This window comes from Sminthopsis crassicaudata, chromosome 4 (genome assembly GCF_048593235.1).
Source record: "Sminthopsis crassicaudata isolate SCR6 chromosome 4, ASM4859323v1, whole genome shotgun sequence".
In the NCBI taxonomy this organism is placed as follows: Eukaryota; Metazoa; Chordata; class Mammalia; order Dasyuromorphia; family Dasyuridae; genus Sminthopsis; species Sminthopsis crassicaudata.
The window spans coordinates 434,532,595-434,551,696 of record NC_133620.1 but is presented as its reverse complement, the minus strand read 5'-3'; the positions used below and the strand labels follow the sequence as shown (position 1 = coordinate 434,551,696).

General features: G+C 44.6%; 1 protein-coding gene across 2 annotated transcripts in view; it reads right to left on the bottom strand.

Moving 5' to 3' along the window:
- Positions 1–19,102, bottom strand: part of VANGL1 (VANGL planar cell polarity protein 1) — a 57,137-nt gene that overhangs the window by 15,641 nt on the left and 22,394 nt on the right. For both annotated transcript variants that reach the window (XM_074263157.1, XM_074263159.1), the window contains exons 3-4: positions 15,608–15,740; positions 9,979–10,586 (exon numbers count right to left, since the gene is read on the bottom strand). In XM_074263157.1, the coding sequence (XP_074119258.1) occupies positions 9,979–10,586; positions 15,608–15,740 (741 nt within the window). The remainder of the gene's footprint in view (positions 1–9,978; positions 10,587–15,607; positions 15,741–19,102) is intronic.

Below are 19,102 nucleotides of genomic sequence, written 5' to 3'. Positions count from 1 at the left end.
TCTGCACATCCACCACAGTCCCAGAACTGGGGGCCGCTGGCCTTGGAAGTGACCTTACAGGCCTCTGGGCCTGAGCTCTCCACAACGTCTCCCACAGGCGGTCATTCGGCTTCCGTCTGAAAATCTCCCGCTCAGGGAACCCCCCTTCCCCTTCTAGCTCGGAATAGCCTAGGACCATTTTACTTATTATTTTCATTTAACAATTGTCTTCCTTGCCTCTCCTTCACAACCAAACAACCCTCACACTCGGCGTGCTCCTGGCACTGCAGGTGTCTCCATAAATGTTTCTGAATTCACTCTGTAGCACTTCGAGCCCTATGCAGAATGCGGTGCCCCCATTTTCTACACAGGCACAGATTAAGTGATTCTCCCGGCTTAGAATACTGGAATTAAAACCCGAGACTCCTTTGGGAGGTAATTAGGGGACAGGCAGAATGGGGGCCTCGAGAGTCAATCTTCACCCTCAGTTTCTCATCTGGAAAATGGGGACTATTTTTCACAGGACTGATGGGAAGACCAAGAAACTAATAAAAGCCTGGCTTTTAGGAATAAAAATTCCTGGAGGGCAGGGCCCGGATAACTCACACTTGTACACAATGCTAATAAGGGCTGCACACACAATAAATCATCAGCCGATGCATTCCCTGAATTTCTGAGTTGAAAAGGGCCGTAAAAGCCATTTAAATCCAACCTCTATTTCCCCACAAAATTCCCCAATACAACATACCTGTCTTGGCACATCACGTACATGCCCGTGATACAGTCATCCACCTGAGACCGAAGCCCTTCCACGGGAAGGGGGAGGAGAAAGTTACTCCCCCTCCTTCCACAGCAGCCCCTCCAACCCCACCCAACCGGGACTGAATGGCTGCACCACCCCAATGTTTAGGAAGTTACTTTTTGTTCCCGACACGTTTAAAATTTGAAGAATAATTGAAGAATAATTAAGATTTCTCCCTACAGAAAAACTAAAACTCAAAGGCGGGGGTGGAGTGTGCTGAGAGCCATTGAGAATCTTCCCTTTCAGACTTTTCCCAAGCTGGTTTGGATAAGGGGAAATTTCCTTTCTCAATACAGAGAAAGAACTGGGGGGGGGAGGGTGGACAAGGGTAAGCCTTAGTCAATAAGACCCAGACATCTTTAAAATGAGAAGGATTTCCTCCCTGCAGCTAGGGTGGGAGGGTTTGGGAACAAAGTCCCAGACAGCTTGGGAAAACCTGAGGCACATCCCAGAACGGGTCCAAAACTATGCAGGGTCCAAGTCTTTCAAGGGCCACAGAGGAAGGGAAAACAGGGGGGAAACCAGAAAGTCAGATTCCCCGTGGCTAAGGGGCCAAGCCCATCCTGGCTGGAGGCCGGGGGACCGGTCACACACACAGAAGCTTCTGGGCCAGACCCCTTCATCCAGCCCCGGGAGCACAAAATGCCTTTGGCTTGGGCTTTGAAGCCCCCTGACCTCCAGATAAAGGCCATAAGGTGAGTTAGAGGGAGGGCCAGCGGCCTGGAAAATGAAGGGGACTGAAGGGGGGTAACGCGGCCAGCCCACTGAGGCCCCTCAAAGTTGGGAGTTCTCTCGGCAGGTTCCAGATGCTTTTAACGGATGGGCCAGGGGCATTCCCCCCTTTCCTCCCCATCCCTGTGGGTTGTTTTAAAAGCTAAAATCACAAATTCCTCTATTTTAGTGAGCAGACTAAAGGAAGGAAGCCAGGAAACAAAAGCTCACGGATGCTAAACTTGGAAAGGGCCGAGCCGCAGGTCAGGGAGATAACAGGGGAAACAGAACCGAGCAGGAGCTACCGCGGGCAAGAGCATGAAGACTATAACACTCACATTTGGGCAGCCAGTCAACGGGCATTTGTAAGCACTCTCAGGCCAGGCCTGGGCTAAGTGCTGGGATTTAGGGGCCAACAGGTAAAAACGGTATTGCCACCTTCCAGGAACTCACATTCTAATGAGAAAAACCACATGTAAACAAGGCAGGCCCAAGGCAGGAGTGAGGGGATGGAAGGGAGGCTTTGAGAAGAAGGACCTGGAGCGGGGGTTTGGGGGGGGCCTGGGAAGGGCACAGATCCCCATTCACACCGTGCACTGCTGCACATTTCCACAGCCCTCTCTCGTTCTGCAGAGGGCCACGTCTGTGTGCGCGCTTCTCTTAGGGGCAGCACTCTCACCACCACAAGGCTCTCCCATTCCTGGGATAGGCAGGGATTACAGTCATCCATACGTCCTCCAACCCCTCCCAGGTCCACTCTGAATGAATCTGTTACTCACCCAGGAGTCCAGATGCTTTACCTACCCGACATGACTCCAGAAGGATAAGTGACATCACTTAAAATCTACCGGCATTCCCTATTCTGAACCCAAATCCACCCAAACTGAATGGAATACACAAAGAAAGGCACGAGGGGGCAGCTGTGGGGTGTAGGTCTCAGCAAGAGAAAAGGGTCATCATTTTCCCTTGAGAATGACTTTATTAACACAAGGTTTTGCAAGGGTCAATGTTGAAAAACTACCCATGCATATGTTTTCTTAATAAAAAACTTTAATAAAAAGAAATAATTTTTAAAAAGAAAAAAGTGACTATTACTGATAAATGCTAAAACAATATTGATTGGGTATTTGCTATGGTAGGTACCATAATGGGTTTTCACATTTTCTAGTTAATGACGACATGGTTCCTGATCTCAAGGACGTTACAAGAGAAGAAGATGCAGGTATATAAAGGATAAAGGCATAATAATATCTATTATGTCAAGTAGGAGGAGGGAAAGGAGTCATGACATTTCAGAGTTGGAAAGGTCTCCAGAAGCAGACATTGGCTCCAGAAGTCAAAAACACCCAGATGCAAAGTCTGACTCTGACACTTACTACCCACGTGATCTTGGGGAAATTAATTAATTTCCTTGTCTGAAAAACAAGGTGTTCTACAAGATGATCTCTGAGGTTCTTTGAAAATCGATATCAGTGACCTTGTGATACAAAATTCACTACAAAACATCTGACAGTGACATCCATCTAATTTTTGTTTAAAGACCTCCAAAGAAGAGGAATTTGCCCATTCCACTCTTGTATACCCATCCCTGTTAGGAAGCTTTCCTGACAGTACGCTTAAATCAGCACTTTTTTAAAGAACAATAATTTAAATTTAATAAATAATTAAAGTAAAAGTCCTGGGAAATATCACTTGCTAGTGAAGTGGAGAAGGAAGAGAAATGCGTTAATAAAGGTTTCATGAAAAGCGTGTCACCTGAACTAGGCCTTAAAGGATAAAGAAGGGGGGGGGGGAGGAAAGGATGTTTCATCCAGGGGAGGGAACGGTATGAGCAAAGACCCGGAGTTAGGAAAACATGGGGCATTCAGGGGATGAGTAGTCTAGTCTAGCTGGTTGGAAAATAAAGTAGTGTTTTAGATAAGGGTCAGAAAGACAGGCTGGAGCCAGACTGACTGCCAGGGTTAGACTTTATAGCAGATAAGGGGGAGTGACTGATGACTTCTGAATAGTAGGGTGCCATAATCTAAACTCTGCATTAAAAATGGCAGGAGGAGAGAGAGAACTCAATTAACAAAAGTTTGAACTAGGGTAGGGAAGGGTCAATAGGAATGGTGGATAACCGAATGTGATGATGTCACAGTCAAAGGTAACATTACATCACCTCTCTGGCTCAATCATCTATAAAATTAGGAGGTCAAACCAGAAATCTCTACCTGTGATCCTCTGAATGGAGGAGTTTGAATAGGTTAAAATGATGCTGCAAACGTAGAAAGCTGATAAGTCAAGTTCAGTCCAGGCCGAGTTGAGTTTGAGAGACCTACAACAGGCTTCTTTTGAATTCTGTAAACAATGGAACTCTGGTGCTATAGAAAATATAATAAGCAACCGGGAAATCTAAATGGGAACTTGGCAGCAAATGGGATAGAAGTAATAGTGATAGGAGCTTAGATAGTCAGAGATCCAGAATTCAAGATTTGTACTTTGGTTAAAATAACAATGACGAATATTGGAGGGGATATGGGAAAACTGGAGCACTAACGCATTGTTGGTGGAGTTGTAAACTGAGTCAGCCGTTTTGAAGAGCAAGTGGGAACTATGCCCAAATGACTATAAAATTGTGCATACTCTTTCAAAAAAATGATTGTATATGTATAACCTGTATATATATATATATATATATATATATGTATGTATGTATATAACATGTATAACAGATTTCCTGCTGTCTTGGGGAGGGGAGTGATAAGGAATGGAGGAAGTAGAAATTTAGAACTCAAAATCTTGCAAAAAGGAGTGTTGAAAATTATTTCTACATGGAATTACAAAAACAAAATACTATTATGACAGAGAAACAACAGCAGAATTCAAGATTTGGGAGAGAAGAAAGGAATAAAAGATCATTCCCTGGTAATGAGGTCTAACGGTCACAGGATAGTCAAATTCAAAGGAAATGGGTATCAACATGGAGAAATTAGGGGACAAGGATATTAGAAGGGAATCAAAGTGATAACTAAAGTAGCTGATAACTGTAGATAATAATTAGATGGAGAAGACTGAGTCAGATTGAAGATGGTAAAAGGACAAAAATTCTCGTTATATAATACTGTGTCTAATCTTGGACACGATAACAAATACATTATTATTCTCTGGGTCTCTTACCAGTTCTTTGGACAGACGTCATACCAACTCTAGTTAAAAATGAATGCTTTTCCCCCTCCATTAATGACTGGCCCTTGCATTCTGAAGAGGCGAGGTCAGCGAGATTGCCTTGTTTCCCTCCCTATCAGGTGAGGCCCCTGAGCAGAGGTCGGGATGAGAAGTCTCCATCCCAGTTCCCTGCCCAGGAGGCAGCTGTGCAAACAGAAGAGATCACTGTCCAGAACCTTTCACTCTCATCAAAGCCCCTTTTAACAAACACCACAGAAGCTAACCACTAACGGCAGCTCCATTTCCTCCCTAATAATCCCTCAAATCCAAAATATATTTAGGTTCTGATCCCTAACACATGCACTGATGATTTAGCTCCCACTGCTCTTGGGGTCTGCCAGCGCCTTATTATTTGGGAGGGGTACAAAATATCCATATTAGATTACTATTGTCAACAAAAGTAAACACACACACTCCCCGAGAGTTTGAGCTTTTAAGTTGTCCACAGTGTTCAAATAATGTGAATAAAAACTTTCACAGCTTCTATGGGTCTATTGCACAAATGTCCACAGCATAAAGAGCACTTATTCTGAAGAGGTGAAAAGGGTTAGAGCCCTGCCACCTCCCCAAAAAACAATGGGTAAGACTTCCCTGTCTGAGACAGACCCTTAACCTCAGAGATCTTACTCCCAAGAGAGACTGCACGAGGAAGGGACCTCCACAGCAGACACGCCACCATTCTGTCAGGCTTCCTTTACAAACAGAAAAAGTATTGTCTCGGGGGTGTTCCCTAGAGACCAGGAAAAAGGATTCCCCGTGGATGAAAATGTCATTTGTCTTTGAAATTATATAATTGTTGTAGTTCAGTCATATCTAGCTCTTCTTGACCCCACTGGAGATTTTCTCGGAAAAGATACTGGAGGTTTGGTTTGTTTTCCAGATGAGGAAACTGAGGCAAGCTGGGTTAAATGACTTACCCAGTAAACTAATTATATGCCTGAACTTAAACACTATCATCTTCCCTTAGCAGATTTGCAAATTGAAGATGGAGAGACTGATTAGATGCAACCATCCCAATTTAAGTAATAGGATTGGCAAGGAATTTCAGAGGGCAGATTTAGAACTAGGAGTCTCTGTCTTCTTGCACAGCTTTCTTTACTTCATAGATGGGGAAGCTAAGGGTTAGAGAGGTGAAAGGTACTTGGAACCATGAAGCCCAGAGGCCATCTAGTTCAAGTCAGACACCAGCAGAAAGTCCCTCTATGCCTCAGCTTCTCGAACTGAGGGTCGCAACCCCTTATGGGGTCTCACAACTGAACATGGGGGTTGCAAAATTATGATTTCTCATCAGTAAATGTTGATTTGTATGACTATTTTATATACCTATATGGCTGGGGTCATGAAAAATTTCTCAAGCAGAAAGGGGTCGTGAGTGAAAAAAGTTTAAGAAACTCTGCTCTACATCATCCCTAGCACAGGGTTATCTAGTTTCCTCTTGAAGATCTTCAGAGATAGGGAGTTCATCACCAATCAAACCAGACCATTCTACTTGGGGAAAACGCTTAATTGCTAGAAGGGTTTTCCTTCCATTAGGAGAAAACCTCCCTCCCCAAATCTCCACTGCTCCCCATGATCTCCGCTGCTCCCCAAATCTCCGCTGCTCCCCACAATCTCCACTGCTCCTCAAATCTCCACTGCTCCTCAAATCTCCGCTGCTCCTCAAATCTCCGCTGCTCCTCAAATCTCCGCTGCTCCCCACAATCTCCACTGTTCCCCACGATCTCCGCTGCTCCCCACAATCTCCACTGTTCCCCAAATCTCCACTGCTCCCCACAATCTCCGCTGCTCCCCACGATCTCCGCTGCTCCCCACGATCTCCGCTGCTCCCCACAATCTCCGCTGCTCTCCACAATCTCCACTGCTCCCCACAATCTCCGCTGCTCCCCACAATCTCCGCTGCTCCCCAAATCTCCGCTGCTCCCCACAATCTCCGCTGCTCCCCACAATCTCCGCTGCTCCCCAAATCTCCGCTGCTCCCCAAATCTCCGCTGCTCCTCAAATCTCCGCTGCTCCCCAAATCTCTGCTGCTCCCCAAATCTCCGCTGCTCCCCACAATCTCCACTGTTCCCCACGATCTCCACTGTTCCCCAAATCTCCACTGCTCCCCACAATCTCCACTGCTCCCCACAATCTCCACTGCTCCCCACAATCTCTGCTGCTCCCCAAATCTCCGCTGCTCCCCAAATCTCCGCTGCTCCTCAAATCTCCACTGCTCCTTTTTCTGCCCCCCTGGGACTCAGTAGAACAGATCTGATACCCTACCTTTCAAAAGTACTGATCCTAGTTGTTCCCTCCATCCCATTCTCCCCAGATCTTCTTGTTTTTAACCCTGCCATTATCCCATAAACCACACATCCCACTCGGAAGCTTTCCTGGGCTTCGTGATCTCCTGAAATTCCTCATTCTTCAAGATAATTCAACTCTCAAACTCACACCCCTCAGCACCTCCTGCCCCTGGAGCCCCTTTCTTCCTCCCTCCCTCCTTCCCAGCTCCTGCCCCCAGTTTGGAAGGCAGCCCAAGGATTTGCTTCTTTATTCCCAAGCAGCTGCTCTCTTGAACTTCATAATCACCAGAAACTCATTTTCTGTAAGATAAAATCAGCTCTAAAATGGAGATCCCTCCTGGGCCACAAAACTTCATTGTACTCCAGAGCCAGTTAGCCCCCGCTCCCTTCTCTCCCTCACTCCTAACTTTTCAGCTTCTTTCTATGTGCTGTGCCCCTTTCAGACTGTAAGCTCCTTGAGGGCAGAGCCCTTCTTCCGCTTTTCTTCCCGTCCCAGAGCGTGGCACAGTGCCTGGCACAGAGTAGCTGCTTTATAAAGGTAGAACCACTTTGGCTTGGAGTAAACAACTGGCCCAAGATGGCACCTACAGCCAGGACTAGGACGTGGTCTCCATTTCCGGGCCAGAGCCCTCTCCATCAGGCCGTGAAGAGAAATACTCGCTCGTTCTGGGCAATCACCACCTTCATTATTTCTTGGCCCTGGGATTAACTAACAGACACAAAAGTTCAGTCAGCGGCTGGCTGTCTCTCCAAATTATTAGAGTAACTTTAAGCTCCCCAGGGAACCTCCCTCATAAGTTTCTAATTTGAAAACCAAAGTGAACGCCACAAAAAGCGAGGTCCCAGCCAGAGCTGCGGAGGATGTGAAGGGGAGCAAGAGGGGTGACAAGCTTAGCTTTGTCTCCCTGGAGCTGGACTCTGCTCACTGACGACAGTTTCCTCCTGTTTCTGGGCCCGACGTGGCCAAGAAACATAAAAGTTCTTTTCTGAACGCCACCGGGACAAGCTCACGACCAAACTCCCACGGCCAGAACGGACTTACAAAAGAAACTGCTCTGAGAAGGCTGTGTTTTTTTAAATTTGCAGTCAACGGCCATATCTTTTTATAAATAGCCATCCTTCGGGGATAAGGCACAGACGTTGGGCTCAGACCACGATGGCTGAAACCACACATCTCAATTCGTTACAGCAACCCCTCATACCCCCAGAGCACTGCAAAAAAAATGCTGAGAGTTTGTCCTTAAAATCGCCAAGCTTTTGGTCAGTCGGATCAGTTTAGCTAGAAATCTGTACATACACACAAAAATGTAATGAACATCATTTAATGTTTAATTAATAAAGATCTTCAAGGGAGGTACCAAGGTGCTGAGGAAAGAACCCTGGCGTGCCCGTGTGACCTTGAACAATCTCCGAGTCTCATTTTTTTATCTGCGAAACGAGAAGGTGAGAGTAGATGATCTTGTAGCTCTGATCTATGATTCTTTGATGAAGAATCTCTCTGAACTTAGCAGGACTGGCTATATTTGAAGCTTTCAATAAAGATCACCCTGTGGCCCCAGATCAACCTAAAAACTTAGCCTCTGTGGGGTGGGGTGGTACACATCTGCAACATCTAATAATAGTTACATTTTACACAGTGCTTTGTGGTTCCTGATGCCAGAGAGCACCGGATCGCTTGAGCCACAACAGGGCCAAAGGCTATAAGGTATCCACACCAGAGTATGGCACCAATGGGGTGAGCCTCCGGCCCCAGGCGGCCAAAGGAACAAATCAGTCCAGGTCAGAAAAGCGAAGCCACTTTTGTGCCAACTGGCACTGGGGACAGGTTGGGAGTGGCTGCCGAATTTCTGGCTAAGGCAAGATAGGGAAACCGATAGTGAATTGCACAAAAGATCCTCCAGGACATTTTGCCAAAAGTCCTTTGCAAAAAAAAAAAAAAAAAAAGTCACCTTAGCTATGCAGCTAAAGCATGAAAACAGGTCAGTCCCACCAGAGCAGCCTTAAATAAAATACAGAGGCCTGTGATTCTAGTTTGGCCAGACAAAGAAAAGGGATGTGCTATTCTGGACCTCTCCAATTCCTTTTATAGACTGTCTTCTTTTCCTTATGTAATGCTTAAACATTTAAAACTTCCCCCCCCTTAACTTTGCAAGGCTCTTCGAAGGCACATTTCTGGCCTCCCGGCGGCTTTTCCAGCCCTGCTGTGTTGGGTCAGACTCAGCCCCAGAGCTTGTGGGCTGCGCCGCCACATGTGGCCCGAGGGGCCAGCCCTGATCTTCACAGTGGGCTTCTGCAGTGACTGCTCCACTGGTCCCCAACCCATCCTGCCCCGGCTTAGGTCTGAGCCCCAACAATGACGCCGTGCCTACCAAGGCCGAACGCTGCGCGAGCCTTTCTCTGACTTACCATTCTATCCTACCCCAGGCTCTGTGTGGAAAGTGAGAGGGAGGGAGCGGCGTGGGGGACATGAGGGCGTGACCACCGCGAGCTGGAACCCCGAGATGAATCGTTTTTAAGTAGAGACTGAGGGTGGCATTGGAGGTTGGGGAGTAGGGGACTGGATGCGTGGCCCCTGAGAAGGGCACAGGCCGGAAGGAAGGGCTTCTGGGCCGGGAGCGTGCCTCAGGGGCCCCTTCATCTCCAGGACTCTGTGATACTGAGCATCCATTCTCGATGACTCCTGCCAGGGACACCCGTGTCTAGCAGTCATCACGCTCTGGGGCTCAGTGCTCCATGGCTGATGCGTCCGAGAGGATTCCCGGTCCCACTGTAAGCAGCCCTCCCAAACTCCACTACCTTCCCCTCTGGAGAATAAGCGCCTGCTGCAAAAGGACTTGGTCAGTCCCTCACCTCTGTGTAAATGGGGTTCAGCAGCTGCCTCCTCTCCCCTCAGCGCACAGAACAACAGACATCAGGACCTCTGCTTTATCAAGTCAGAAGCACCGGCCGTTTTTAAGCAAACCACACAAGGTAACGTTCCTGAATTTCTCTTACCTCAAGTTTCCCAAGCTGTAAAAGCGTGACTCGCCGTCGGTCGACCGGACCACCTTCAGGGTGAACATGGGCTGGAGCTGCCGGAGCTCTAGCAGCACAATTGCTAGATAATGGATGAAGAGAAGGGCGTCCACGAGAGACACCGCATATTGCACAATGCCCTGGTAATTCCGGTCCCGAGAGTCCAGGATGCGCACGCCATAGAAAAGCCAATAAGAAACCACAAACAGAAAAATAAGGACCAGTAAGAGGGCCCGGAAGACAAAGATCCGGGGCATTTCCACTGTCTGACGACGGAAGAAGAGGGCCCAGGTCCCAATGAGAAGGATGAGGAGTTTAAACGCCACTGAGATGAAGAGTCCCTCGCATATTGTGCCACACGGCTCCAGCTCTTCCCGCCACAGGATGGGGGGCAAGAGAATGAAGGCAATGGGGGTGAGGAAAACCAGCAGGCCCAGGACTGCCGCCACGGTCAGGCCGAGGTAGCGCTTGCAGTCCAGGCCGACGCTGTCCTCCATGTCCTTGCTGATCCTCGCGATGTCCTCCTGGGAGATGCTGTGCTCGGAGGTGCCCGTGATGGCCGTGGTGGTCTCTCCCCAGTTGTCATCCTAAGGGCAGAGCAAAGAGAGCGTGAACGGATCTCAGAGCAGGACAAGCACCTCAGGGGCAACAGAGCCCAGCCCAGCCCGAAAAGCAAACTCTGCCTCTGAAACCTCCCCAAAGAGGCCGTCCAGAGCCTGCTTCAGGACTTCCAGCAAGGAGAGCCCTGCTCCTCGGAAGCAGCTCGTTCCACTTCAGAACTGAATTCATCCTGCTGGGCCCAGAAGCCTTCTCTCCAAATCTCCCGTTTTACAGAGGAGAACTAGGGTCCAAGGAAACGGAAGTGTTTCTTCAAAGTCAGAGAAAATCAGGAGGAGGACTTGAACGTCGGAGCCCTTCCCTTACATACAATTAGCAGCATGTCATTTGTAACAGCTAGAAAATGTTTGAGGTATAATGAGCCTGTAGGAGAATTTCCAGAGACACATTTTTGGGACTTCATGTCTTCATTCTCCTGGGGAAATAGAGGAGTTTGCCATGTAATTACGGACGACCTCTCCGAACACTAAATTTTCGGGGAAGGACTTCTTAATATAATGAACGTAACAATATTTTCTGGATGTCTGGATTTGGAAGCAAAGAAGCATATGTGACATTGGGAGAGTCACTTTAATTCTCGAGACCCAAGAATCAGAAAAAAGAGGGTTCTGAAGTAGAAGATATTTAAGGTTCTTTTCCTCTCTAAAGTTTATTGTCGTATGCCTGTTATTAATATTAATTTTCTTATTCTAATATAGTGGTGCTTAACTGTGTACTAAAATACGTAGGGACGGCTCTCCCTCATACTCAATGGGCTTGGGCCCCTGTGCTTTTAGTTTTCACATCTACTTTTGTACTTCTTCAGTTGTTTTCCCCAAGTCACAATATCAAAGCCATCACTTTTCCTTGTCATCCAGCTACTGGTGCAGCTGGCTTATAATAATTTAGAATCTATAAAACCACAAGAGAGCAATCTCATTAGGACTATCCTCGAAGTAAAACAAATAGGTCCTGTAAGTTATGTAGATAGAATGGGGGAGGGGAATGGGTGAAGGTTTTGTCTTATGTTAGGGTAAAAGCAGCACCTGTTTTATGTAGCCTGGACTGGTTTTTCTGGCCCAGGAAATGAAGGCTTGATTTATTAGTATGGCTTCCTTGCTCCCTGAGTCATAAAGGACCTAAATGATGGGGAATTGGGGCTCGGGAGGTTTTATAGGAATTCCTATTCCCCTGCGAGGATGCCTTCCTGACTTGACTATTGTTAACTTCTGTAGTAAGTCAGAAGCAGAAGGGTGGAATAGTGGATTGAGTGTAGTACATCTGTATGTGTTTTTTATATGTATAAATATATAAAACTTATTTATATATTATCTATTATATATGTGTGTGTACCTTTATAGATACACATGTCACATATATGCATATAAACTATGTATCATATATAGGTTATGCAAATTATACAGGAATAAATTTTATATATATGTATATATATGTAAAATAGTATTTGCATAACACTTGTAAGATTTGCAAAGCGCTTTGTAAATTTTATCTCATTTTATCCTCATAACCCTGGGAAGGGAAGCTATTTTTAAACCCACTTTGAACAAGTCTTACTGATTCCAGATCCAGCACTCTCTCCACTGCACCAGCTGTCTAATCTCCGAATTATCAAACCTCATGGCCTTTTCTCAGGCTTTATCCCTTTTGTGCAGCCTTGGACACTGTCATATTCTTGATTCTCTTCTCCTTTCTCTCTGTTCTTTCTCAATATCCTTTGGTGTATACTCTAGGACACCATGGTGTCCAAGGCTGTCTTGGGTTTCTTGCCCCTCTCTCACTTGCACTTGGAGATCCCATTAGTTTCCATGAATTCAATTATCTCTGGGCTGATGATTCTCACTATAATTTGTCCAGCCACAACCTCTCGGCTTGCTTCTACAACTTCCTAGTGGACATTTCAAACTACATGTCCCATCACCATCTTAGACCAACACGTTCAAAATTAAACTCATTACTTCCCCTCAAACTCCCTTCTCTTCCTAACTTCCCTGCTACTGTGGAAAGAATTACCATCCTGGCCGCCCCCAGGCTTGTGGTCATCCTTGCCTCTTCCCTCCCACCCACCATCGCACCCACATCCACTCACTGCCCAGTGCTGTCCCTTGCCCACTCTGTAATAAGACTCCTCCATGTCCCCTTCTCTCCCTGCCCCGACCTTAGTCAGTGTCTCACATCTGGGCTATGCAATTGGTCTCCCTACCTCTAGCCCATTCTCCACTTAGCTTAGACCAAAAGTAGAGGTTTGACCATGTCATCCCCTAGTCAGTAAACTTTAATGGTTCCCCATTATTTCCAGGATCAAATGCAAAATCTTCTGTTCTACTTTTAAAGTCCTTCATAAATGGGCCCTTCCTTCTCTCATACCTTACTTTCCTCCGTGCAATCTGCCATGCATTAACACTAGCCTCCTTGCTGCTGTACCAACTCCATTTCCTAACTCCAGGCATTTTCATTCATTTGTCCCAGGCCTGGAATGATCTTGCTCCTCATTCCTGCTAACGGCCTTCCTTCCAGTCCCTGCTAGAGTCCCATCTTCTACAGTAAGCCCTTCCCAATCATCCTTCATCCCCAATGTATTCCCTCTGAGATCCCATCCTCTTTATCTGCTCTGTAGCTTGTTTGAAAATTACTTCCCCAAAGTCATACAGGTAAGAAGGGACAGATTTCTTTCATTACAAATCTACTATTCTTTTAGCAAGATAGCAAGCTGCCTCCTTACAACATGCATGATAATTGATTCCCTTGGGAAAATACAAATGAAACAGAGGCAGTATCCATTGTCCCATGGGGCGGGTGAGACCGGGGTCATAATGGAACTAAATATGTTTGGACCCTGTGATAACTCAGGTGGCAAGGTACAAGAACCATGAGAAGTGGAAGCTAAAGGGGGATCCTAGATCCAAGAACTGCTACAAAAATTATTTCTTAAAGTAAAAAATTACATATGGAAAGAGAAGTTTGCCAAAACTTGGGTAAAAAATTCATTTAAAACATAAATTTACTATTATTGTTTACAGGTAGAATTCCATGTTTGGACTATGCCTAGAAAAACTTAATAATTTAATTAATATGTTTAATTATTAATTTAAATTTATTTTAATTAAATAAATAATATTTTATAAGTTAAAATGTTTAGCATCTATTGGCAACTCTTCTCAAATCACCGTTCATTCCTTTTTTCTACTCACCTTATATATACACACACATACACATACCCATATATGCACCTATGCATGTACATATATATAACCTATATATAATCATCTAATATATTAATATATATGCATATATGTATATATACACAATCTAATTCATATATAATCATCTAATAAACACATATACATGTACAGAGCTACATATATATTATATGTATCTATGTGTGCACACACCATATATGTTTAATCTTAGTAGCACGTATCTATATGTTCACACCTGTGAATTGTATAAGACCCAGGTAAACGCAAAGGTTGGCTAGTGCTCTTGTGCTTAAATAATAATCACACCAGCATACATACCTCTATGTTCAGAATAATTGCCAAGGACCTACAATGGACCATAAGATGCCTTGAACCCCAGCTCTTAATTAAATTAAATGTCTATGGCAACTGTGGATATTCACTAAAAAAATCTAATTCCAACCTATGATTAGAAAGTGGTCCTCAAAAATCCCAAGGTCATTTAAAAGTTCAGGAGCTGGAAGAAAAGGCTTATGGTGCTTTAAAAAAAATGAGCCATGCTACAGGTGTTCACTAGGTAATCTTGTTTGTAAATCAACTTAGAAAAGGAAAGCAACGGGCCCCTGAGCACTCTCTGAGGTATGTTCAGTGACCAGCATCTGTATGTATTCAGAAAGGAAGCTCCATACTGGATAAAGAATACTGGATCTGGAATTAATGGACCTGAACTTAAACTTTAGCCTTTTCACTTACTTACCTGGCTGACTGGGGGCAAAGCACTTACATTTTCTAGGATTCCTTATCTTCTCAAAAAAAAAAAAAAAAAAAAAAAGGCTGGACTAAATAAATAATCTCTGAGATCAATTCAAGCTCAAAAAACCTATGATCCTCAGGGAATGCTAAAGTTCCTTCTTGTTCCACATTTATGTTCTATGATGATTCAGAGGGAGACAATGAGGTCAGGATCCTGTGTTCAAATTCCATCTTATTTGTTTAAGCCACTTTCCTCCTTCTGAGCCCATGGGGAATGGATTAGATTAGTTCTAGTATGTTCCAGTCGAAATCTTTGATCCTTTGCCCTCCAAGTAGTCTCATTTATTATATCCAAAACATTGATTTTAAGAAAAACAACTTTACAGCCAGATCCACTGGAACACTATGAATGAAACTATAGTACACAGTCTGAGATTTGGGGAAGCTAATGCCGCAGGGCCTTAAACCCTGCCAATCCTGGCATGCATCTGAGACTAAGAGCCCAAAGGGGCGAACGTTTAGTCTGATTAAGTGCCAGCACGATACAGTCACGGCAACATCCTGGAGACATGTCTGCACACACACGTCTCTCTAGGCAAAGGTGCCCAGGTCTGGGGCCTGTCTGCATGCCCGACATGTGCACTACCCCTGGATGGTTCCCTCGAGGGGGCAGGAACGTCTGACTCCACGCATGCTTAGGTGGGGTCAGTGTGTGAATGGCTTCCCACGTGGGGAGTCTGAATGAGTGCCAGGGGAACGTCCACTGCTGTCGGTTATTCTGCCCTTTAATGCTCCCAGATGATGTCTTTTCTTTGATGACGCCTAATAATTCTGGTTTATCTCTTAGCATCATGCAAAGTACAGGTAAGTGATCTCCGACTTAGCGCCAAGAGCACCAGGCGAGAGCTGGATAAAAATGAATGAACTGGTCAGAAAAGTAAACGTGGAAACCGCAGGGTTGTCACTAATAGAGACAGACGGTGCACTAAAAGCTGAGAGAACGAGGAGCTGAGATGGGCCTCCGTGGGCGACAGCAGACTTTCCCTCCTTTTTGTCCTTACCTGTACTTCCTCCGCACGAGTGGAATCATTGCCCAGCAGCGGTTCTGCTGGAGGGGCCTGAATGGTGACAGACTTTTCAGAACGGCTTCCATCTTTACTTCGGGAGGATTTGTGCCTCTCCCTATTTCTCTCCCTGAGAGGGAAAAACAAAAGACACAAATATGAATGTGCATGTAGAGATGAATGAATAGAGAGATGGATGTTGCTGTTGATTCAGTTGGACCTGTGCCTGGGGTTTTCCTGGTAAAGACACTGAAGTAGCTTGCCAAGTTCTTCTCCAGGGTGTTCCCATTTTACAGATGTAGAACTGAGGTTAAGTAGGGATTATGTGAATCTCCTTGAGTCATCCAAAGAGTGAATGTTTGAAGACTGATCTGAACTTAGACCTTCATTCTAAGCCTGGTGCTGTAGCCACTGTACCTTCTAACTGCCCCAAAGCTATAAATAGATACATTAGGACAATTGACTCCACAATTTTTTTCATGACTCTTGCTCATAAAATCATTAAGAACTTTAGAAATCATCTAATTCTAACTTGAAGTTTATCATTAATTTGTTTTAGATTTATGACAATGCTATTTTGCATGTAGGCAAACTACACTCAGCTCCCCAAGGATCAAATTTGTTTCTGCTTGTAGAATTTTCTTTCTGATGGCACTTAGAACCTGAATGACTATGGAAAGATGGGGACAATACAGCATCTATCTCACAGGATTGTTGAGTGATCACATCAGAACATACCCAGAAATTCTTGACAAATCTTACACTGTTCTGCAAGTAAGTGTCGACTGTTATTATTATAATTTCCTAGCCAACGGCATGCATTAGATAATACTGCTTTTTCTCAGCCCTACATCTTGGTATGGCAGGGACAGGAAGAGAGATGTGAAAGCCATATCAAATGATATGATTATATTATCAACCACTAAGTTCAAGCCTGAAAATCATTCTCCAAGGATACCAGCCAATTTCAAAAACCCCAAAATACCTAGAAGTGGGGAAAATAAATGGAAAGATGGCAATGTTTCCTTTGTTCTTTAAAAAAAAAATAAGATCCAAGTGGTTATAACCACTTAAGAGAAATAGGAATTCAACACCAGATGAATGTTCTGGGTGGTCGTCCAGGGATCCTTGAGCACACCCTGCAGTAATCCAATCTGGAGGTTACAAAAGGTATCAATCATTGCGGCAAAGCCCATGGGAGATGGGGTCACAACCTGTGCATTAAACACAGATGGAAAATGGCACTCCTAGTCCCAGCTGCTGACTGAGGATCAAAGGGCTTCTACCATTCAGGCCCCTCCGTTGGCTACAGTAAATAAATAAGTGGGTTGCCCCTCCTTCCCATGGGATCCCTGCGCTCCTCAGCGCAGCCTGTGCTGCCAGCCAAACACTTGTCCTCATTCCCAAGAATGGTCACAATGGGACTAACAGTTTAAAAAAAAAAACACACCTACTTACATACATTCATATCTACATACACATATATAATTTGTTGTAAAAGTTATGCAACTTGCAGCAAAGTGAAGTAAAAAAAATTTAATTTTAAATTAAGTTAGTGGTAATTTAGACACAGCTATCCTATAGTAAAAAAAAAAATATATATATATATATATATATATATATGTACAAAATATATACATTACAAAGGAAGAGATGATAACTGACTTATTAATGGTTATATACCCCCTGGACCTTTCTGTGTATCAATCATCATAAACGCTTACTATGTCCTAAGTACTACAGTAGGTGCGAGAGGTAAAAAGACAAAGTCAGATAATTCCTGCCAGTTTATTGGAACCCACTGGCAGTCCTGTACAAGCCAAGTCCTAATAATCAATCAATACTCATTAAGCACCACCACATGCTGGGCACTGTGTGACACTGGGGATTCAGAGAAGGAAGGGTACCGCCAAAATCCACAAGATCACAGACCCAGGGCAAGGGAGCCGGGATGGAGATGGGGAAGAGGAGCCCGAGAAGTGGTTTAGTCTAATCTCATTTTACAGAGAGACTGAAGCACAGAAACTTGAAGTGATTCGTCCACGATCAAACTTCTAATACATAGTCGAGATGAGATATGAATGGCAAGTCTGTGAACCCTAAATCTGGAACTCTTTATACCGAATGCTACATGCTAAAATATCACTGAAATGACTAGTTCTATGGCAATGATCCTAAACTGAGCCTACCTTGGGAGGAGCAGCACAGGACCATGCTCTCCTTCTAGTCCTACTAGTTTCTATGGGAACCAAGAGCAAGGAAATTGAAAGAAATCCTCCATAATCTGATAATCCTTTGATAAGAATCAGATCGAGCATAACAAAGGGATCATTATCTGGTAAAAGGAAGTTGTGTTTTTATTTTGATTTTTTTTATCCTGTGACACCTAGAGGCCACAGCTATCCATAATTATCCTGATAGCTATCCTGCGGGTGAGCTAAACTTAAGTGCCAGCCAGAAGATGTCACTGAATGTCTTTTTCTTCTCTTTCCTCTTAAGTTGTGCTGTGTAAACAACCATCAAGTGTTGAGGTTTGTTTTTGTTATAGTTATTCCTTTATCTGTTTGTTTTTTAAGGAAACTAACTAGATAAAAGCTTCCACAAATTAAGTCAAGATCACCAAGGTCACCATTGCAATGGACCACTGGCCAAGGTAACCCTCCCATCAGGATGAGCCAGTCACTTGTAGCAGTGTTTGTTTTTAAAGGATGTGACCTGTAGAAACAACTTTCCCCCAGGTCACCAGTTAAATAGGCGCCTTCGTTGGTGTCCCAAGCTTCCCCTACAAAACTACCTAATGCTCATTTGTGTTACACACACACACACACACACACACACACACACACACACACACACACACACACACACTTTTTATTCTCTTTCCCATTTAAATGGAAGATCCCCGAGTGCTGTTTTGCCTCTGTCTTTGTATTTATCCATGGCATAGCAGGGCATCTCCGTGCTCAATGGATAGAGTACCCAGATTAGAAGATTCATTTCCTCCATTCAAATCAGCCCTTAGATACTTACTAGCTGTGTGATCCTGGACAAGTCACTTAACACTTTTGCCTCAGTTTCCTCTTCTATAAAATGAGCTAAAGAAGGAAATGACAAACCACTCTCGTATCTTTGCCAAGAAAATCCCCAAACGGGATCATGAAGTGTTTATTATGTGCCTACTATGTGCCAGGCACTGTGCTAAGAGCTGAGCACACAAAAAGAAGCAAAAGCTCTCCTTAGGAAGCTTACAATCTAATAGTACAAAGAAAAGTGTTTGGTAAATGCTTAATGATTAATGAATACTAGGAAAAAATGCTTGGCAGTCATAGGATCCTATCATACCTCTCCTTAACTGGGGCCAAGCAAGAAACAGACTCTGTAATAACAAGAACTCCCCACTAAAGTTCCCAGTTCAGAATCATGACTTTGATTTCAGAGCCATTTGAATGCTCAAAGTTGTGCCCAAAAAAGGCTTCCAGGACACACTGGTAC